General features: G+C 43.7%; 1 protein-coding gene across 2 annotated transcripts in view; it reads left to right on the top strand.

Annotated features, from left to right (window-relative positions):
* PARD3B (par-3 family cell polarity regulator beta) overlaps positions 1-23,352 on the top strand; it is a 616,930-nt gene that overhangs the window by 554,479 nt on the left and 39,099 nt on the right. For both annotated transcript variants that reach the window (XM_083705169.1, XM_083705170.1), the window contains one exon: positions 6,968-7,047. In XM_083705169.1, the coding sequence (XP_083561295.1) occupies positions 6,968-7,047 (80 nt within the window). The remainder of the gene's footprint in view (positions 1-6,967; positions 7,048-23,352) is intronic.

The following is a 23,352-nucleotide window of genomic DNA, read 5'->3' on the forward strand; positions in this document are numbered from 1 at the left end:
TCCCTCACAACTCTATTATTCTAACCTATGTCACAGGCTGTTGTGAGGGTATAATGTAAGCCACCTTGATCTTCTTCTCAAAATGATGGATAATAAATAATGGTATAAAAATAGTGTCATCTCATGGTGGAGTACACCTTGATCATCAAAGCGATAAAGGACTCCTAAACACTCCTTGGAGAGGTTTGGATGTGTGGAGCGTACTTTTTATAGTGAAAGAATAACTCCATAGTAACTCCATCGCGCTTGTCCAAACCCTGTAGAATGCAATCAGATTTCTTAACAAACTCCTATTGCCATGCCTTCTGGTGTCATCGTTCCATGACATAACCATAAATTCAAAGATGGAACATCACAAGGTCCTGAAATGCAGGTTCTTGGTTGCATATCTCCAAAGCAACAGCCAGGGCTGCTGGGAATTGTGAAATGCAAGGAATTAAATGAATGGATGGAATGTGGCTTGGATAACAAGACTGACTGAATCGGAGCAAAGGTTTGATAACTCTGTTACCCCTAATCCTGATGCATTTTTTGTCTCGGAGACTTCTGAGGAAGGAGGTCCCAAGCGTCTCCTCTTGCATCTCTATTTCCTGGGCTCTTTGCAGCCCCACATATGGGAATGTACCTTGACGGAACTTCCTTGCAAGTTCTACAACAGCGGTTCTCAACCTGTGGCTCCCCAGATGTTGTTGGACTACAACTCCCATCATCCCTGAGCTCTGGCTTTGCTAGCTAGGGGTGATGGGAGTTGTAGTTCAACAACATCTGGGGACCCACAGGTTGAGAAAGGCTGTTCTACAAGGAGAAAAGATGCTCCCCTCCCTGATCATTGTTGTCCTGGACTTGTGTGGGAAGCAGCGGAGCCTCGGCCTTCCATCTCAGTACTTTGGGAATTTGGCTAGCAGAGACTGTCGGGATTCACAGAATGCTGTGTGAGATACTAAGCCTGCAGGCTTGAGGTTTGCTAGCTGATGCAACTGGCTGATGTAATCAGCCTGCAATACTTTCTGGGGAAGTGATGGGTCAGAATGATGCAGTAGTAATGTGCTGTCAGTTGATTGGCTGTCATCGGTTTAAAAGAGAAATCTTGTCTAGCAGTAAGTGTGTGGTGTAGAGGAGTGTGGTCAGAAAGAGAGAGTTAGAGGTCTTCCTGTTTGCCTTAAGGTGCAGCCAGGTACTCTGATTGACTGTATGAACTGGTCGTGTATTATAGTCTGTAGATACAGTGGTAACTCGGGTTACATACACTTCAGGTACCACTTCATAGTACCATGGGTTAAGAACTTTGCTTCAGGATGAGAACAGAAATCATGCTCCGGCGGTGCAGCAGCAGGAGGAGGCCCCATTAGCTAAAGTAGTGCTTCAGGTTAAGAACAGTTTCAGGTTAAGAACGGACCTCCGGAACGAATTAAGTACTTAACCCGAGGTACCACTGTATTTGTATATATAAGGTAAAGGGACCCCTGACCGTTAGGTCCAGTCGTGACCGACTCTGGGGTTGTGGTGCTCATCTCGCTTTATCGGCCAAGGGACCCGGCATACAGCTTCCGGGTCATGTGGCCAGCATGACTAAGCCGCTTCTGGCGAACCAGAGCAGCGCACAGAAATGCTGTTTACTTTCCCGCCAGAGCAGTACCTATTTATCTACTTGCACTAGTGTGCTTTCGAACTTCTAGGTTGGCAGGAGCAGGGACCAAGCAACGGGAGCTCACCCTGTCGCGGAGATTTGAACCACCGACCTTCTGATCAGCAAGTCCTAGGCTCTGATTTGTATATATAGCTCAAAATAAATATACTTCACTGAAGAACCTGGAACTCTGAGAATTTCTGCTAAAGCACCGCGGAGAATTCATGACAGAGACTCCTCCTATTGTTCCATTTCCCAAAAACATTTCCTTCAGATATTGCAATTACTGTAAATTATTATGAGGCGTACCAGATGAGACATTTGTTATCCTTTATCGGGGACAGGCAGGAAGGTCGGTGGGTCCAGCTGACTTTATTTCCAGCTCCTAGCCCATCCATATGTGAAAAAAATATATTAAATCTAGTTTAACTCACCAACACACTATCATACAGGCAGACTTTCAGGTGTGGAAAAGGCAAAAGGGAAACATTAGTATCGAGACTCACACCACTTATTTCCCTGCAGAGTCAGCCAAAGTTTTACAATAAAGTTAGGCAATCCTACTTTTAAGCAACATCATCTGTTTTGACTGTGACATTTCTACACTGCGGCACAACCTCTGTGGTGTGATATGTGGCAAATACAGCTGAAAGACATGGGTGAAAATATGGGAAATGCTTTCATACAAATCCACCTCTACTAGTATTTTAGAATTAATGTTGAAAACCATGCAAAAATGGTATCTTAACCCCAGTAAAATTATTATGTATTCATAGGGATGATCAGGTAACCTGATGATGGGATGTTGTTGTTTGTTGTTGTTTAGTCATTTAGTTGTGTCCGACTCTTTGTGACACCCTGGACCAGAGCACGCCAGGAACTCCTGTCTTCCACAGCCTCCCGCAGTTTGGTCAGACTCATGTTTGTAGCTTCGAGAACACTGTCCAACCATCTCGTCCTCTGTCATCCCCTTCTCCTTGCGCCCTCCATCTATCCCAACATCAGGGTCTTTTCCAGGGAGTCTTCTCTTCTCATGAGGTGGCCAAAGAATTGGAGCCTCAGCTTCAGGATCTGTCATTCCAGTGAGCACTCAGGGCTGATTTCCTTCAGAATGGAGATGATGGGATAGAGGTAGCTATAAACATATCTGGTGGATGTGCCCCAAGTTGTCAGTGTTCTGGGATCATATATTTGGAGAAATAATCAAAATCACCCACCGATCTGTTTAAGAAGACTCCTGGATTTGCTTTGCTATACTTGTTCATGAATGACAATATTGAGCTGACAAATAAAGCTTCGATTAGCTATCTATTCGTAGTAGCACAGATGACAGTAGCCGCATTTCAGAAGGTTCTTAAAGCAGCTACTTTGATGTTATGGAACAAGAGGGTATGGCAGAAAGCTTTAATAGAAATACTTTCCTGTAAACTGTGTTTAGCTACAGGAAATAAACACAGAGACACATATGTTACCTATCCAAATGTTTCAGAAACAAAAGGGAAGTCCCTCAGGTATACTCCCAATTTATGGTTGTTATGAAACTTCATTTTTTCTTGAAGCTTTTGTTTTTATTTCTGTGCTGGAAGTGACTTCTGCATGGTTCAGAATTGGATGTCTCTTTTGGTACCGTTCTTGGTAGTTTTGATTTGAATTTTGCACCATCTTGCTTTTCTTCTATATATGGCTAAACACATGTTTCCGAAACCTATGAAAAATAATAACAAATAACTATATATATTTTAAAAGATGTTACAGTTACAGTAATTTTTATCACAAAGGCAAAATACAAGCTTCAGCATAACACAACTATCCTCAAGCAGCTATTCTTCAAGCAGGGCAGGGAGGCTGCAGGATACCCTTCTAAATTTTCCACAGTAGTGTTCTGGAGAGTGGTAGAAAATTAAAGCAGAAGTTAGACCAAGCCAACAAGTTTTCACAGGCCAGATTTGTTTTTCAAAATGAAAACGGCCCAGGGCAGGAATCAGCAGGGAGTAATATTAGATGTATACCTCACATCAAACTCTTTTGACAGGGGACAGACTTCCTGTGGTATCATAGTGATACAACCATTATGGGGTGGGACTTCCCGTGATGTCACATGATGTCAGCTGTCAAGCAGAGTTTGATATGTGCTATACACCACATGTCAGGTTCTGTTTTGTGAGCCAAATCACAATGTACTTTGCTCATAATCATTTCACCGTTGTGAATGAACGTCGTTTGTGAACGCATAAGCACACTCAGAGAAATAGGGCAGCCCTGGTGTCTTAGGGCTGTTGTTTCTTCCCCACAGGTTTGACCCAAAGTTTGGGAAGCACTCCTTTAATATAATAATATTGGTCAAGTTAGGGTGTTGTCCAGGGAAACGTGCCCGGAGAGTTTATGCACAAAACATTTGCATACAATGGTACCTCGGGTTACATACGCTTCAGGTTACATACGCTTCAGGTTACAGACTCCGCTAACCCAGAAATAGTGCTTCAGGTTAAGAACTTTGCTTCAGGATGAGAACAGAAATCGGGCTCCGGCGGCAGCGGGATGCCCTATTAGCTAAAGTGGTGCTTCAGGTTAAGAACAGCTTCAGGTTAAGAACGGACCTCCGGAACGAATTAAGTACTTAACCCAAGGTACCACTGTACAGAGGAACAAACCTTTGTGCAGTTTGTTTCACACAGCCTTTCTGTCACAGCAGCTCGTCTTCAGCAAAACGTGACACGCTATGCATAAATTGCAGGACTGGAAGAAGTGCAGTTTAAGCTGTAGAATCGTAGAATCCTGAAGAACATGCTAATTTTAGATTGTGTGTGCATTATGCATTATATGCAGAGACAAAATGAACACAATATAAAAATAAGTTTACATAAATTGTTAACAATGTTTCAAAAAGACATTAAATCCTGTCCCCTTTCTCTTCCGTTAATCTGCGCTGGAGGAAGGAGTGGAAGTAATAGAAAAAATATTTCAAATGGCCTCTTAGTACATTGCTTTATAAAAGTGCTGATTCAAGCGGTAGCAGGATGGGAACACATGCTAATGTAAGAAACAGGGAATCCAGCCACAGCAGCTCCTGCGTTTGCTAGAGAATTACAAGTACATTTGAAGAAGCCTCTTAATACTTTGAGTCATCAGCAGACATTGATCTCGTCCAGTCGTAATGGCAAACTATGGCAAACTCATACTTCACCTATCTTTTAAATTAACCATGGTTTATCCTTATTTCAATGCTTGAAATCATCATTCATTTTTATTAACAGCTTTCCTCCAACCTGGTGTCCTCCAGATTGATTGATTGATTGATTGATTGATTGGCTACAACTCCCATCAGCCTTGGCCAAGCCACTGGGGCTGATGGAGTCAGAATTCAACAACTTCTAGAGAGCACCAGGTTGGCAAAAGCAGGTGTAAGGAGCCAAACCAATATTGTATGCCATAATTTCAAATGGGGTGGTTACCTGGGAATCACATGCATTCTGTCGAGAGTCCCATGGCAAGTTATAAATGTAGGAAACGTGCTCTGTGGAGGACTGCCCTTGAGGTTGACTCAATGTATTGGTCATGACTTATCAAGTCCCGAATGACCTGGGACTTTAAAAACTTGAATGCCTCTCTAAATATAGTCCTGCCTGGGGGTGTGTTAAGATCAGCTAGGGAGGCTCAGACTTGCATTCTGCCATCGGGTGTCAAACATCATGCAGTGATCTGAGAGGGTCTTCTCTCTCTTTCCCATTTACATGCCAGGAGAAAGCATGACTAAATCACTCCGGCCTTTGGAAAGTTTTCATGTTCAGCTAGAATTTGTAGGCATTTGCATTTTGATGATTGATTGAAATATGAATTTTATTCTGCACTTAACGTGTTGTAGATTGGCGTTTTGAAGTGTAATTTCACTGTTCTTTGTCCTGAGATCTTTGCAGGGGAAGGTAGACTATTAATATGTCAATAAATAAATAACATCTGGGTTCAGCCATACCAAGTAACTGCCATTAACTTAAAATGGAAGCAAAAGCTTGTGTCATTGTGGCCCTGGCGAGGGGTGGGGAGGGAGGTAGTGATCAAGAGCCCAAATTTTATTCACATTAATAAGGCAATTGGATCAGTGTAGATAGCATGTCCACCCACAGTTGAGAATTGACAGGTCATGCTTTGAGATCAGCCAGCAAACCAGAATCAGAAATGATGGCTACAAAAAGGTTTTCAAACCATGGTGTGTGCTAACGTATGCTTTTCATTGCGTCTGAGTTGACAAACTATAGTTGTAGCTGGATGCTGCTGCTGCCTTGTAAAAAAATGGGAGCGATAAGGAGGTGGAAAGTGAACGCAGATGTGGGTTCTGAGCTATTTCAGTTAATGATTATTCCTTCCCAGTATACTTTGGGGGTGCAAAATATTTTAACACTAATTTATGTTGTCACCCTAACAATATTCCCATTTGTAAATTGGAGAACTGAGTTGGGGAGACTTGTGCACCCTATTGATTGCATGCATCGCAGTTCAGATATACCGTATTTTTTGCTCTATAAGACGCACTTTCCCCCTCCTAAAAAGTAAGGGGAAATGTGTGTGCGTCTTATGGAGCGAATGCAGGCTCCATGGCTTCAGCGAAAGCAACATGAAACCTCTGGAGTCCTCGGGAGCTCCTGTTGTGCTCTGGAGGCTTCACATTGCTTTCGCTGAAGCCAGGAGAGCAAGAGAGGTTGGTGCGCACCAATCCCTCTTGCTCTCCTGGTTTTGCTTCGCTGGAGAGGCGCAGTGCAGCTTTCCCTCTCTGCGCAGTGCCCCTTCAGCGAAGCCGGAGGAGAAATGGAAGGGGCTCCGTTCCTCCTGCCGCTTCACTGAAGGGGCGCTGAGCAGAGAGGGAGAGATTTTTTTTTTCTTGTTCTCCTCTAAAACTAGGTGTGTCTTATGGTCTGGTGCATCTTATGGAGCGAAAAATACAGTAGCTATCTTGGGCCAAGTCCTAAGATGGTCCAGAATGAACAATGGCTGCTTTCACTTCATCCAATATTATTCTTGATTCTTTTTCTTATTTTTTTATGGACTGTAGGATACAGAACATCTTTTTCTGTTGCCCCATGTTATGTACAAATTGATGGCATCTCTTCTGGACTGCAAAAAGAATGGCAAAACAAGGGAAACAAGCACTCTTTTGTCCTATGTATATATTTAATGTTAATAATAGTGGTAAGATTAATGTGGGTTCCCCTTGAGCCTCAGCGTTTTTTCTTTGTTGATTTTGGCATGCTGGCGCCTCATTTGTTCTCTGATTATCATTTTGAGAAACATTGTCAGTAACTGGGTTGAATAATTGATCGTCATCTCTAATTATGCTGTTCTCCACAGGTGCCTGGAAAAACTCCAGATGGGACTTCACAACATCTCCAGTTTGAGGGAAGAGAAAGACAGTATGCCTCCTTACCCAGGTAACTTCTGTTTTAGATTTACATACTCTCACTCTCTTGTATATACATACATGTATAAGCACACACAGGCACCCTGCTTCCGCAGGCGGGTTTTCTACTATTGTCGCACTGTTTAGCAAAATCTGCATCAAACAGACATCTGGCAACGAAATGAGAGATTATTCTGCAATTTTGTCGTGCTGCCCTTTTCCTGATGATTTAGTGCCATCTTTATAGCTGTGTTAATAATTTAGCAAGCCAATTTGGAGGGGGGGGAGGAAGAGTAAAGTCTCTCTCAATGAACATGTCAGCAAGAGTCATGATCTGCCGAAGAAGAATATGACATAGAGGGAGCTTATTCCACAAGAGTTATAGCAGGTCTTAGCAGAGCCTGAGACAGAATTTACAATGGAAAAAAAATCATAGCTAGCAAAGACAGAATTGTGCTGTGAAAAGTTCAGCAGTGCAGCCGTTTGTGGCTTCAGAGGTGAGTGAAAATAACTTGGTTTCTGGTTTGCTTCTCCCAATACACTAAGGTTGCAATCCTTTACACACTTACCTGGGAATAAGTCCCACAGAACTTAATAGGACAAACATCTGAGCACAGGATTGTAACTCTGCTCTATGACTAAAGAACATTGGAAGTGAGGAGAATTTTTAGAACTTCTCTTGATTATGGGGTGTGTGTAGTAAACCTGTAATCTTCAGGTGAAGGGCAGTATAGAAATTTAATTAAGAAGAAGAAGAGTTGCGTTCCTAATCAAAACTCTGCTCCTTTATTTTTAGAAGGTTACACAACCACTCCGTTCCTTCTCAGATTTGCAAAATCAGAACCAAAGATGCCCTAGGCACAGTGTGTGTTACTCATCACCAAACACCTGTTGGGTAGTACCTGCGACTTTCACACCTATGGGGTTGCTTCTCCTTTCCCTGCATAATCCCTAGACAGGTACAGAACCGTGAAAATCAGATTTGACCAGAGATCACAGTGACACACACCACATTGATGTGTGTGTCCTCTAAGTGGTGACAGCTCCACAGTACATCCTTCAAGTATCTGTAAACTTCCTGCATAGTTAACTCCATATCCATGGTCATGCGGAGAGCAAGTCAGCAGCCATTTGTTCTCCTCCCTCCCCATCCCTGCTACTGGCTTCCTGAGCTCACTGTGGCAAGGCAGGGCCTGGTGAGCAGAGTTCGGCCGAGCCCAGGTCAAATTCCAGGAAGACAGGTCCACAAACATGAATGCGGATGGTGAGTTCAGGTTCCAGGATGGCTAGCAAGGGGCAGGTTCCACAAACAAGGTAACAAGTGGAGGTCAGGTCTTGGAAAAGGATGTGGTTAGCACTACTGAATGGATGTGAAAAGGATGTGGTTAGCACCACTGAAGAAGTGTGCATGCACACGAAAGCTCATACCAAGAACTAACTTAGCTGGTCTTTAAGGTGCTACTGGAAGGAATTTTTTTGTTTTGACTATGGCAGACCAACACGGCTACCTATCTGTAGTTAGCACCACGGACAGCTCCCAGTGGGCCTGGAAACCAGAGAAGCCTTACTTGAATGCTGCTTAACAGCTAGCAATCTCTGAGGGAACGTTGAGTAGGTTTCCAGTTTCCTCTAGGTAGCCAGTGGCGTTCCGTGATGAATGAGGTCCCCACCTTAAAAGGGACCTGCTTCCTTCAGGAGCCTTTGCTTGTGACGACACAGAAGTGACCGCGGCTTTGGAAGCAGAGTGTGAAGGCAGTAATGTTTCCTCTTCAGACTGTATCACATTCTTTGAAATTCTAGCCACTTGATGAGCAAACAATGGTTTGTCTGAGTCAGGGAAAAAGAAATACTTCCATTTGACGTGTCACAACCCTCTCCTCAGGGACGCCTGGCACCAACTTGGTCATCATTTTGGAACCAAGAAAATATCTTTTCCTTCTCCCAGGCATTTGGGATTGGATGTTTTTATACTGGTTGTGGTTTTAATATGTATTTTCATTGTGGTGTTTTTCTTCTGGTTGTAAATCACTTTGGGACTATTGGTAGTGGAAAACGATAAATATCCTTAATAAACCTGACTCAGTCAGTGAAGCATGAGACTCTTAATCTCAGAGACATGGGTTTGAGCCCCATGTTGGGCAAAAGATTCCTGTATTTAAAGCCCTAAATGGCCTCGGTCCAGTATACCTGAAGGAGCATCTCCACCTCCATCATTCTGCCCGGACACTGAGGTCCAGTGCCGAGGGCCTTCTGGCGGTTCCCTCACTGCGAGAAGCCAAGTCACAGGGAAACAGGCAGAGGGCCTTCTTGGTAGTGGCACCCGCCCTGTGGAACGCCCTCCCACCAGATGTCAAAGAGAAAAATAACTACCAAACTTTTAGAAGACATCTAAAGGCAGCCCTGCTTAGGGAAGCTTTTAATGTTTAATAGGTTATTGTATTTTAGTATTTTGTTGGAAGCTGCCCAGGGTAGCTGGGGGGACCCAGCCAGATGGGTGGGGTACAAATAAATTGTTGTTGTTGTTGTTGTTGTTGTTGCAGGGGGTTGGCCTATATGGTCCTTGTTGTCCCTATCAACTCTACAAATCTTTGATTCTATTATTCTGTTTGATGGGCACCTGTCATGGATGCTTGAGTTGTGATTCCTGCATTGCAGGGAGTTGAACTAAATGACTCTTGGCTTCCCTGGCAGCTCTACAGTTCGATGATTCTATGTAACCGGTGCCTTTCTCTTAGTACACGGACAGCCAGCATGGTGCCTGCCAGATGTTATTGGACTACAACTCCCAACATCCCTGACAATTCGCTAAACTGGCTGGGGCTACAATTGGTGTTGTGGCCCATATCTACATGACACCATGTCGGCTATCCCTGTCTTAGTACTTCACCTTGAGAAGGATGGGTTCTGGTTAAAGATGCTTTGCTGGCTCCCTTGAGCAGTCCTACAAAACTGTTCAAAGATCTGGCGTCTGCTAAACGGCAGTGTGCCTCCAAACTTCTCCCTATTTTCCTGGCCGCCCATGTTTTTACTCAAGGAATCCTGTCAGTATATTTTTACAAGAAAGTGTTGCACTCTTAAGAGACTGGGTGTTACTCAACTATGCTTTGCTCAGAGTGGGCGCACTAAAATCAACGGCTCTAATGGAGCAATTTTCATCCATTTTAGTGGGTCTACTTTGAATAAAACTTAGTTGAATGCCACTCACTGTGTTCATGCCATGCTTTCATTGATGCAGTATAACAGGGCAGAATCCCAATAAAGGGAATTGGCATCTTAATTTCACTCCCCCTAGTATTTTGAATAGTGAGCAATCTGGGACATGAGCACCTTTCAGAAGTAATGCAAAAATGCTCTAAATCTAAGAGGTAGCCATCTATGTACAGCATTATTTTAGTTCTGTTTTGCATTATGTTTCCTAAAGGCTGTGGCTTATATTAAACAGTATTAAGAATATCAGTCTGGATTTATTGGGTCACTCCTGTAAGAAAAGTTTTCCCAGGCTTTAACTTTCTTTGACTATACACTAAGAACTGTTAATAATGTTCTCCAGTTTAAAGGGGATTTTTATATTTCAGACTATCTCTTTAATTCACATCTGTGACTAATATGGGCCGTAATTTGCTAACTTAGTATCAGAGGAGCTATCTTCCTTAAAAGTTTAGTTTGGCTCCCCACTGTTTTCCTGCATGCCTCAGGTAATGAGATATTTTCAAGATCCGTTTTTAATCTTCGGAAATTCTTCTCCGCTACTGTCCATTTGCGCTGTGAGTCCCACTGGCAGGTTATATATTGCAGAAAGTTACTAAAGTTTCCATAAAGGAGCAGCTTAAAAGGCTGAGCCAAACATACCCCTCCGCCCAGGTCTGTCCTTCCGTCCTTTGATTGCATCCTTCCACTCATTTCCTCTCTCTAACAGATCTATTCCATTCCTTCTGCGCCTTCAACTTCAAGTCATTTCTAGGCCTGCAGCCACTTCTGTCTTCCATCTCATCTCCAAATCCCCTCTATTTCTTTTACATCTGCTCTGTAATAGATCATCAGAACTGAATATAGTACCCAGCTGTGCATGTACTATTGATTTATATTACATAGGAGCTTTTTCAATATCATTTTCCATTCAGTTCTCCTCCACCTCAACATCTTGTTTACTACTTTGACTGCAGCTTCTGCGGGGAGTTTAGCAGATTTACATTGTTCACACGAACACAAAGATCTCCTTTCCTGATCGATTCTAAGTCTAAATCAAGCCATTAATCTTACTCTCTGCTTTTCCAAACTTCAGTTTTTATCTCTGTTCTGGATATGTATTTGGAAAAGGTTTAAGAAGCAATCAAGATGTTCCATAGCCTTTGCGTTTCTGAGGGCAGAAGGGGTTTCATTTTTGCTTAGTCAGTTGGAAGATTAGAGGCTGGGGCAGTTGTGGCAGCCTCTAGTTTAAGTAAGAATATCTGGAATGCCATCCTTTAAATAACATAAGCAAATTTAGATTATTATTTCTGAAAATTGATATTTCAGCTGGTACAAGATGTGAGGTTTTATATTTGATTTTATTTTTGTTTGAGAATTGTGTGGCAACAGGCAAATATTTCAGAATAAATGCAGAGCAGTTGAGTTACTCCTGCTGCTCCCTTGAAATAGCTTAGCAAATAAGGGGAGGAGAGGGGGGAAAGGCATGTTGCGTGAGGAAAAAGCCTCGCTCGGGTGGCGCTGTGGGTTAAACCACAGAGCCTAGGGCTTGCTGATCAGAAGGTCGGTGGTTCAAATCCCCGCGAAGGGGTGAGCCCCCGTTGCTCGGTCCTTGCTCCTGCCAACCTAGCAGTTCAAAAGCGCATCAAAGTGCAAGTAGATAAATAGGTACCGCTCTGGCGGGAAGGTAAACGGTGTTTCCGTGCGCTGCTCTGGTTTGCCAGAAGCGGCTTAGTCATGCTGGCCACATGACCTGGAAGCTGTATGCCGGCTCCCTTGGCCAGTAAAGCGAGATGAGCACCGCAACCCCAGAGTCGACCACGACTGGACCTAACGGTCAGGGGTCCCTTTACCTTTGCTTTACTCATACATTCCACAGTTAGCACTACCTTGAATTCCACCCCAATGCTTTGCTTTAGATTTACCTGCCAGGGACGGGAAGAGGCAGACTGAACCTCACTTGTCCACTCACCAGGAATACTTGGCAGATACCAGTTGAGAGTGAATCGGACAATGTTGGGCTTTGGCTTGACACCGATGATCCTCAAGTCTGAGTATCAATTACTCAGTTTGGTGGGGCTCTGCAAACTTAGGGTATTTGCTGAAAAACAGGCTATTGGACTATTGGCTAACCTTGGCAACAGCTTGGAGTGAATCAGACAAGGTTGCGTTTGGGGGTGATACCTATGACCTTCAGTTTCAGTTCAAATGACTCAGTTGGGGGGGCTGAAAATTGTGGAGTTTTCGCTGCAAAACTGTTGCCGAACTTTGGCACTGGTTTGAAGTGATTTGGACACTGTTGGGTTTTGGGGTGTTAACTACAAACCCTAGTTTGATGGATCAATTTCTGTTTTGGGGAGCTGCAAAATGACTGCAATATTTTGGCACGGGTTGGGAGGGAATCCCAGATTTTGTCTTTCATTAGCATCCAGGGACTGTCAGGAATGCAGGTTCACCCACAGGTCAGGCAAAGATGACATGAATGGCAATCGGCTTTTGTTCACAATACAGTGGTACCTCAGGTTACATACGCTTCAGGTTACAGACTCCGCTCACCCAGAAATATTACCTCGGGTTAAGAATTTTGTTTCAGGTTGAGAACAGAAATCGTGCAGTGGTGGCACAGCAGCAGCAGGAGGAAGCCCCATTAGCTAAAGTGGTGCTTCAGGTTAAGTACAGTTTCAGGTTAAGAACGGACTTCCGAAACGAATTAAGTACTTAACCCGAGGTACCACTGTAGTAAAAACACAATGGAGTTCATCTAGGCGAGTCTGCCCTAGTTGAAGGTGTTGCTGGAGCTGGCGTTTGGTCCCTGTGTCCATCTCTAGCCCTCTCCTTCTGGACTCATCCCAACCAGCCGTAGACTCTGTCGAAGGAGAGGGATTCCCCCCCCCCAGTGCCGGATTTATGTATAAGCCAAACAAGCTATAGCTTAGGGCCCCACCCTCTTGAGCCCCCCCCCAAAAAAAAATTAAAGGAAAAAAACCTGTATTAATTGTATATCAAACAATTACTTTGATAAAATACCGTATTTTTTGCTCTATAAGACGCACCAGACCACAAGACGCACCTAGTTTTTGGAGGAGGAAAACAAGAAAAAAAATATTCTGAATCTCAGAAGCCAGAACAGCAAGAGGGATCTCTGTGCAGTGAAAGTAGCAATCCCTCTTGCTGTTCTGGCTTCTGGGATAGCTGCGCAGCCTGCATTCGCTCCATAAGACGCACACGCATTTCCCCTTACCTTTTAGGAGGGAAAAAGTGAGTCTTATAGAGCAAAAAATATGGTACATATTTCGTTATGGGCAAATGGCTTTAGATACCTATTAGGTCCACAAATTACCATATAGCATATATTCAACACAAAAAACAGCGGCAATTTGTTGTTGACAAAGGACGGCTGGGCATATAAAGGGCCCCATTACCTTCAGTAGCTTAGGGCCTCATCAGACCTAAATCTGGTCCTGGGTCCTCCTCTGGGCAATGTGCAAAGCTCTTCATGATCTGGGTGTCAGTGGAGGAGGAGAGCCAGCTGAAGAGAGGCTGAAGCAGTTGCTGGCTCCCCTCTGCCAAAGTATGAACTCACCTTGACCATTGGCAATCAGCCCTGACCTGCTACCTTCACCTCCCAACTTTTCCCTTCCACTGACCTGGGTCTTAATCCTCTGTGAGACTTAGCCCACAGCGCCCACGACTCTTTGCCTTCCAGCCTGCCGCTGACACATAGTTAATAAGCCTGATGAAGGATTATCCTTAGCTATGAAAGGGGCTGGTGGAGATATGCAGTCATACCCTATTAAAGTGGGCGGGAATGTAGTGAAGCCAAAATCCACTGGCAATGCCATTTGTGCAGCCTGGTGGTATTTCTATGCAAAGATAACAAGTATACCAGATGTGCTCCGTGACAGTTTGCAGCACACTAATCAGCAAGATTGCTATCCCAGTTTAATACCAATGGTTGGGTGGCAGGGAGCAGGAAGGTAGGAGAAGCCTGCCTCTTCCTAAGCAAATAAACATGCTGATTAATTCAGTTAGCTGTTTTGCTTTGGAGGTTCTGCTTGTTAAATAACGTTGACTTTTTAAATAAGCATCAGTGTTAATGGAACATGAGTCCTAAGGTGGCATGGGTTCTCTGTTATGAAAAGCTGTAAAGGAAAATAACCAAGAGTCAAATCAAATCAAACGTGTCTTTTTTATTTTATTTTTAAAAACCCCAATACTAATAAAAATTTACAGTCATAATTTGGCAACCTAGTATGGGAAACTTTCTGCTAAGTCAGACCTTCCCAAGGGCTCAGGAGTGATGGATACTTATTCTTATACCGGATTGTGTTATTTAATCTCCAGAAGGGAAGGAAAAGCGTAAAAGGCAAAGCCAAGGATTTGCAGGAAAGATAAGAGATCTTCACACTCGCTAGTTGCTCTAGGGCTCTAAGGTGAATAGAGCAATGTTACTCAGCAATGTTAAAGCTTCCCACTTAGGAAGAAAATACCATGATTCTTGCCAGACATGCAGTGCTTTTTTGGTACCGTGAATTTAACCATAAGGCAAGGTAATGTTAATATACCTGAAAATCTTCCCCCTTTCCCCTCCAAACTGTTTTCTGGTTCCATTTGTGACATGTAAATACGTTGAATGGTTTCCATTTAATGGACATTATCCATTGTCGCTCATACTCAAGAGTAGACCCATTGAAATCAATGGACTTCAGTTATTTAAGTTTTGCTTTCACTGGGTGTACTTTGAGTATGACTGATGTTGAATATCACCCAGCCTTTATCTCTAGTTAAAATTAGCCTGCTTCATGATTTTGGCTCCACTGCAGCCTCCTTCTATACAAGGGATAATTAGGAGCATTCCAAGTTAGAGAACTGTTGGTGCCTTTAGATGTGAAAAGTTTCTCCTTTTGGACCCAGAAATAGACTCTTAACCAGAAGTAGAGGTCAGTCACTGGGACCTTTAATGATCGGTATTAATATGATGTATCTCCTGCACCTTGGCCACCTTTCTAGCAAGAAATGCTGATTCTTACAAAATCAATGTTTCGATTCTTCTCAGCCCTTGTGTTGGTTCAAGAACAACATTTTGTACCATAAAGGACACTGGAAAGACTAAAGGGTGAGATCTCATTGTGAAAATAACTTCTGGAGCAGTGAAGAAAATGGGTGAGGGGAGTTACTATGACGTTCCCATCTTCACAGGCTCATTAAAGTTTAAGATGGGCCTTATAAAGGACATCTAGACTTATCTCAGATAAATAGTTTGTCTTGCAGTAGCTCATGCCTTTGACATTCAGGACCTGCCATGGCTGCTATAGTTTCCCCCGGCTACTAAATAAGTGAAATATCCCAAGGGACTAGAGGCTTCCCTGCAGCATAATTTGTTACAGTAATTTAAGAGGAGCGAATCAAATAATAACTTGACAAAGAGGGGAGTCAACACTATTATACAACTGCTGTATTTGCATAAATTCGACATCCTTGCCAAACCTTGAAAGAATGCATTAATTCATGTCCATAATCACCCTGAGATTTCTTAGATTCATGTTCTTTCTTTTACACATTCACCCTTCCCATCCAGCCTCTCCCATGCCATTGTGCAAAATTAATCTGCTCAGTAGAAGGCATTTGTCTTCTGGAGTCACCTTACCATTTTGAATATTCCCCTTGAGGTTGAAGCAAGATGCAGAGTTTGCAATTACTTTTTTTTTTTTTTTTTTTGCAAGGTTACGTGCAGATGTAAGCTTCCGATAACAGCCACCAGTCTGAGTGTTTCATTGCCATCGCCAAACTGACGGATCTGTTATATATCTTCCTTAGCAATTTTTTGCTTGTTTGTTTGGCTTGATATATAACAGTGCAGTAAATTTATATTTGCTCAGCTTCTTTTCACCCCAGTAAATGCTGGGTCCCCAGTTTGAAACCGATGCTTATTGACTTTGTGGGCTGTATCAAACTAAGATTATGGTTGCCAGATGTCCCCGCTTCCCAGGGACAGTTCCTGGATTTACAAATCTGTCCCTGGACAAAATCCGTCCCCGGAATATCCCCGGATTTCATTTAATGTCCCCGGATTTATATTTTAAGTGTTGTGGATTTATTAGTAGGGAATGAATGTTGCATGATTGGTTCAATGGCACAAGACACATCATATGGGGATATCTGGCGAGGCAAAATGGCGGGCGCCATGGCAGCAAGCAACTCCTGAAGCCAGCCAGAGCCAACTGCACTACCAGGCTGGCTCCGGGCTGCTGAGACTGCTGCTACCACTGCCACTGCCGAAGGGGAACCAGGGATACCCAGCATGTCAACTGGGGGAACCGCTGAGCCCCCCCCCCCATGAGCCAAATTGAGCCAGGAGCGAGAGCACCCAGCCACCCGGCCGACTGCCCAGCAGCGCTCTGTGGCCAGTAAAACGCCAGAGCTGACGCAGGGAGAAGGAGGACAGGAGAAGGAGAAGGAAGAGAGTGAAAGAGGAAGGAGAAAAAAGAGGGGAGCCCCAACCTTGCCTCGCTGCTGCCGCCGCTGAGGAGGAGAGGTAGGAGAGCACCAGGAGGGCAAGGACATGTGGCCCGGCCCGAGCCTACTCCATGGCAGATAGTGTTCCAAGAGATCAGGCTGGGGCCCAGAGGAAGGCCGCATGAGAGAGGAGACCACAGAAGAGAAGATATTACTTCTTAATTTTCTTAAAAAATATTTGTTTTGAAATAACTTTATTTTCTCTCTTTTTTAAAAAAAAGTGTCCCCGGATTCTTTGAAAAAAAATCTGGTAACCTTAAACTAAGTCGTTCTGCTAGTGCAAGTACTTTGGGCTGTGTGGCAGAATGTCCTCTCCCTCTCTCTATGTGCCTCCCATATACCTCCTAAATGTGTTGTGGGTTTTCCCCTAGCCCTCCAGATCAGATTTAGGGAAAGGGAGGGGGAAGTTGTGTCGCGCAGCCAAAAGTACTTGGCACCAGTGAAATTGTTTGGATCCCACCACTGAGCCTCATGCTGACAGTCCAGTTCCGAGTTTCTCTGTTTAATTGAAGGCAGATTCCTGTTAGAGTGACATCTAAGACACTTCTGACCAACATCTGGGCCAGGGCTAGCTGTGACTGGCTGAAGGGAATGCTTGCCAGACGTTTGCCCTCACCCTCTGCTTGTTGGAAAAGGACTCAATGGAAGAGCTTGTGCTTTGCATGCAAAAACTCCCAGGTTCAGCCCCTGATGTCTCTCAGTCGGACTGTAGAATGCTGCTATCAGAAACTCTGGAGAGGCAGTCCCAGCCAGTGAAGATGATATGGAGCTATAACCTGACTTGATATAAAGCAGCTTCCTATTATTTCCCTATACTCACATAATGGGGAACATCTGCACAGTTCATGGGACTGAGCTGTCATCATTAAATCACATTCTTAACCAAGTCATTTCAACAGTGCTATGAGAAGGTGTTGCAGTCCAACCACAGCTTTCCATGTCATTGTTTTTCCACATAGGTCAAATTTACTAGCTCAAAGACAGTTTGATTTTGCTTACACTAGGATGTTGCATTCATCATATTGGGCATACCACACTGTTTCTTTTGTGTGTGTGTGCCTTTTTTGTTGAACCTTTGTCTCTTAAACTGAGTGCAAGGGATGGAAGCCAACATCCGTATTATGTTCCATCTGCTTGCAAAAACTTGGTCCAGGATGGAAAGAACAGCAATTGCTGTTGAAAGGAATGTAAAGATCTAGGGCCAGAACTGTGGCAGAGTTGCTAAGCAAGCTAGAAGGAACTGGAAGCAATCTAGACCAGTTTTAGAGATGTGGTCATGGGTTAGGACACCAGAGGTGGTTGTTGCCCATTGGTGCTGGTGAAGGAAGAAGCAAGGAGCACAGCAGTAGGGATGAGCCAGAGAGACAATGCCAGACAGAGTCGACTTCTGCTGAGTTTTGCAAGGGCAACAGTGAGGCGGAGGAGGGACAGGCTGACAGCCAGAGCCACCCTATGGACTGGTTAGTAGGGTGAAATGCAGTCGCCTCCAGATCAGTCATGGTTTGTGAGCTACCCCTAGGTAAAGGTAAAGGGACCCCTGACCATTAGGTCCAGTCGTGGATGACTCTGGGGTTGCAGCGCTCATCTCGCTTTATTGGCCGAGGGAGCAGGCGTACAGTTTCCGGGTCATGTGGCCAGCAGGACTAAGCCGCTTCTGGCAAACCAGAGCAGCGCACGGAAACGCCGTTTACCTTCCCGCCAGAGTGGTACCTATTTATCTACTTGCACTTTGACGTGCTTTCGAACTGCTAGGTTGGCAGGAGCAGGGACCGGGGCAACGGGAGCTCACCCCATCGCGGGGATTCAAACCGCCAACCTTCTGGTCGTCAAGTCCTAGGCTCTGTGGTTTAACCCACAGCGCCACCCGCATCCCTGTGAGCTACCCCTACCTAACCCCAAATTACTTTGAGATGAAGAAGGGAGGCTCTCCACTGTGGAGCAATTTGGTGCCCTCTGTGATGGGATGAAAGTTGTGAGCAAGCATTTAGTACAAGTGCAAAACTGACAGGAATGCCAGACCTAAGTGAGGCCGAAAGACCCTCTGGGGTTCCTCATATGTGCACCCCTTTCCATAAGATCCATCTTGCACAGCTTCCCATTTTTCTCTCCACAAACTGCACCTGACTAATTGTGTGAACCCATGCCTAAGTTTTAAAAAGTTTAAATGGCAGCTGCAAAGCTTGCCAGTCAGGATCAGGCCTGCGGCACACTGGGAGTGGGGCTCAACCCTTTACCCACCATGGCCTAGGCAAAGGAATATCCCTCCCCCTCTCCCCTCCCAAGAGCAAGATTTATTATTGAAATGAAATGTTTTTTGAGAGTGGTGGTTTTCATTCTGACCACAAGGTGTGGGGATGGTTAATAATAATAATAATAATAATAATAATAATAATAATAATAATTTATTATTTATACCCCGCCCATCTGGCTGGGCTTCCCCAGCCACTCTGGGTGGCTTCAAAAAAAAAAAATTAAAATACTATAATACATCAAACATTAAAAGCTTCCCTAAACAGGGCTGCCTTCAGATGTCTTCTAAAAGTTGTGTTGTTCTTTATCTCAACATCTGATGGGAGGGCGTTCCACAGGGTGGACGCCACTACCGAGAAGGCCCTCTGCCTGGTTCCTTGTAACTTGGCTTCTCTCAGGGAGGGAACCGCCAGATGGCCCTCAGTGCTGGCCCTCAGTGTCCGGGTAGAACAATAGAGGTGGAGACGCTCCTTCAGATATACTGGACCAAGGCCATTTAGGGCTTTAAAGGTCAGCACCAACACTTTGAATTGTGCTCGGAAACGTACTGGGTGCTCGGAAATGTACTGGGAGTTAAAAACTGCTGTACGCTGTAGTCCCAGTCCTGACACCACCACTACCTGTCTGATATGTCAAGTTTTTTAAATTGTTGCATTCACACAAGTAACTTTGTGTCTAGTTTGGTCACCACTGCTATGGGCTGTACTCTTTACAGCCTTTTAAACAGCATCCAGCTGTACCACAACATGCTTTTGTAAGTACAGAAGTGGCCTGGATTTGTGACCAAACTCTCTGGCTTCTCCTGTAAGGAAGTTCCCTTAGATCAAGGTATTCAGCTCAAACATAAAACAGGGAAAGACACTTATTGAATACGGACACCTCCATGCATAGATTGTCAGGTGTGTTTGCATCTGAAATCCGAAAGACTTTCTCTTTTAAGGGGAAGTAGAAATTTGATACAACCTACAAGAACAAAAAAGGGAAAAGGCTTGACGCCGATAATGGAAGGGGAATAATTTGTGCTTCCTTAATGTAAAGTGGAGCAAAGCCTGTAATTAACAAGTTGCCATTTTTTCTGAAAGCTGAATTGGGTCTTTTATACTGAAAGGCATTCTTTTTGAAGGAAGTCAAGGAGGTCACAAGGTCAAAGCATCAAGTCATGGAGTGCAGCTGTTCAACCAGATCTGTAATCTCCAAGGGAGTAACTAAAGAAATTTCAACTTGCGGGAGGGGCAGTGGTGTCCTGGTATCAATGAGGACATTTTCTTTTAAAAACCGAAACAAAACAAACCTCCCTGAACCCTTTAAAACCAGTTGTTCCAGAATAATACTTTGGAGATGTAGACTAAGATCAGAAAGGGAGGGGGAGAGAGAGAGAGAGTTGGATTTTGTCCGTTGCTCTCTTAATGGCTCTCTTAATGGGACACAGGTGGCGCTGTGGGTTAAACCACAGAGCCTAGGACTTGCCGATCAGAAGGTCGGCGGTTCGAATCCCCGCCATGGGGTGAGCTCCCGTTGCTCAGTCCCTGCTCCTGCCAACCTAGCAGTTTGAAAGCACGTCAAAGTGCAAGTAGATAAATAGGTACTACTCTGGTGGGAAGGTAAACGGTATTTCCGTGCACTGCTCTGGTTCGCCAGAAGTGGCTTAGTCATGCTGGCCACATGACCCGAAAGCTGTACGCTGGCTCCCTTGGCCAATAAAGCGAGATGAGCACCGCAACCCCAGAGTCGGCCACGACTGGACCTAATGGTCAGGGGTCCCTTTACCTTTTAATGGCTCTCGACTCATCCTCAGAAAGAGCCCGTTGATATAAATGAGATGGTTTAGAAGTCGGTTGGTTCCTTGTAACTAAACAGTTGAATAAATAGAAAAGGAGACAAATGTTGAAAATGGTTCCCTAAGTAGTACATTTGTACAAAGTGAAATTCTTGGGGGAACGGTTTTGTCTATCTTGGCATATGGCCCTCATGGCCTCAGAGCTAACTCTTAAGCATAGGTAGGGGAAAAGATCAGCCCTGAAAAGATCTAGGAAAAGAGCGCTCTCCACAGAAAGGCATGCTAGTACATATAAATAGAGAAATTATAGAAGTATTAAACCATTAAGAAAAGGATAGCATGTAACCACAGAAGTACAGCAGCAAAAATTATTTCTGAAAACAAACCATTTATGGTAGAGAAAGAAACACAAAATTTTAATGGAATATGCTTTTAGTCAAAAGGAAGGATTTTGCTCTCTCTCTCTAAAAAAAAAAAAAGAAAATTGGATGCAGATTAAAAAGAGAAAGATCAAATTAAAAAATAAAAGCGTTTGTCCCATAGAATACATCAAGAGGTTGGTGTGTGGAGAATACAGAGCTGTGCTGCAAAGCACAACCTTGGCATTGATAGCGCAGATACTGAAATCACTCAGGAGATGGGAGATTGAGAAGCTCAGCTGGCCGGCTTGAAGGGAATGTGCAAAAGTGGAAGTGGAGTGAAACAGCTATCTCGAGTGTTGTGGTGTAGGGGTTGAGGGTTGAATGCAGGAGACCTGGTTTCATGTTCCCCTTTATGTCAAAAGGGACCAAAGGTTGTGCATTGGGTCAGTGTGGCAACCAATCAGTGAGGCAAATCAGGGTAAACTGGGGGTCTTCCTTCCCCCTGAGTTGAAACATGACAGTGCCAGATTGCCAAAAGGCAAAGAAAGCACCAGCCTATAGGGGCCCCAAAACAACAGATCAAAATAATATTGATTTGCTCTTGAAAGAAAATTACAAAAACGTATTAGGAGATACCGTATTTTTTGCACCATAACACTCACTTTTTTCCTCCTAAAAAGTAAGGGGAAATGTCTGTGCGTGTTATGGAGGGAATGCCTACGGGTGGCATGCCTACGGATTTTCTTCCTCTAAAAACTACGTGCGTGTTATGGTCGGGTGCGTGTTATATTTTTTTTCCATTTTTTTTTAAACATTTTTTTATTGCTTTTTTTAAAAGTACAGAAATACAGAAAAAAGAATAAAGAGTGGTTATAAGAAAGAGAGATATAAATAACAAATTTCCATATTCTTTTTCCATCTAACCTATAGGACTTCCCCACATCCTCCGAACCCTGCGTTCTCTGTCTTATAAAGCATCAGCAATTTGTTAACTTATTTCAAAACTTATTGTAACTTCCATTTTATCATGTTCCCTATTTTCAATTTTACTGTCGCTCAATTCTTATATGTTTTATATTAAACACAATAAAGTTATTTCATTATTTTACCTCTGAATTCTTGTGTCTTAATTTTCATTCCAATAACTTACATTTGCTGAAGCTAGAATTTCCTGAAAGGTGCATTTTTTTTTTTAACATTCATACAACTTATAGTGTTTTTTCAAATAGTCCTTAAACTTTTCCCAATCCTCCTCAGTTGTTTCTTCTCCCGCGTCTCGGATTCTGCCAGTCATTTCAGCCAGTTCCATATAGTCCATCAACTGCGATTGCCATTCCTCCAGCGTGGGTAAATCTTGTGTCTTCCAGTATTTTGCAATCAGGATCCTTGCTGCTGTGGTAGCATAAGGATCCTTGCTGCTGTGGTAGCATAAAAAAGGTTCTGTCCTTCTTAAGCACTCTCTGGTCCACCATGCCCAGAAGGAAGGCCTCTGGTTTTTTAGGTAAGGTAAATCTCAATACCTTTTTTAGTTCATTATGGATCATTTCCCAGAAGGCCTTCACTTTCGGGCAGGTCCACCAGAGATGAAAGAATGTCCCTTCCGCCTCTCCACATTTCCAACATTTGTTGTCAGACAGATGATATATCTTGGCTAACTTGACTGGGGTCATGTACCACCGGTATACCATTTTCATAATATTTTCCTTCAAGGCAGTACATGCCGTGAATTTCAAACCGGTGTTCCATAACCTTTCCCAGTCTGCAAACATAATGTTATGCCCCACATCCTGAGCCCATTTTATCATAGCGGATTTGACTGTCTCATCCTGTGTATTCCACTTAAGCAGCAAGTTATACATTCTCGAAAGTAGTTTACTTTTTGGCTCTAACAATTCAGTCTCTAGTTTCGATTTTTCCACCTGGAATCCAACTTTTTTATCTATTTTAAATACCTCTTGAATTTGCGCATAGTGCAACCAATCTCGTACCTTAGTTTTCAATTTCTCCAAACTTAGCAACCTCCAATTGTCTCCAGTTTTTTCAATTATTTCCCAATATTTAGGCCAGTGGGCCTCCATGTTGGGTCTCTTACGTGCCTTGGCCTCCACCGGTGAGAGCCACCTCGGAGTTTTACTCTCCAATAAGTCTTTGTATTTTATCCAGACCCTCCAAATTGCTCTTCTGACAATATGGTTTTTAAACAATTTGTGCACTTTGGCCTTGTCATACCACAAATATGCATGCC

This window comes from Podarcis gaigeae (assembly GCF_964106915.1).
Source record: "Podarcis gaigeae genome assembly, chromosome: 1".
Classification (NCBI taxonomy): domain Eukaryota; kingdom Metazoa; phylum Chordata; class Lepidosauria; order Squamata; family Lacertidae; genus Podarcis; species Podarcis gaigeae.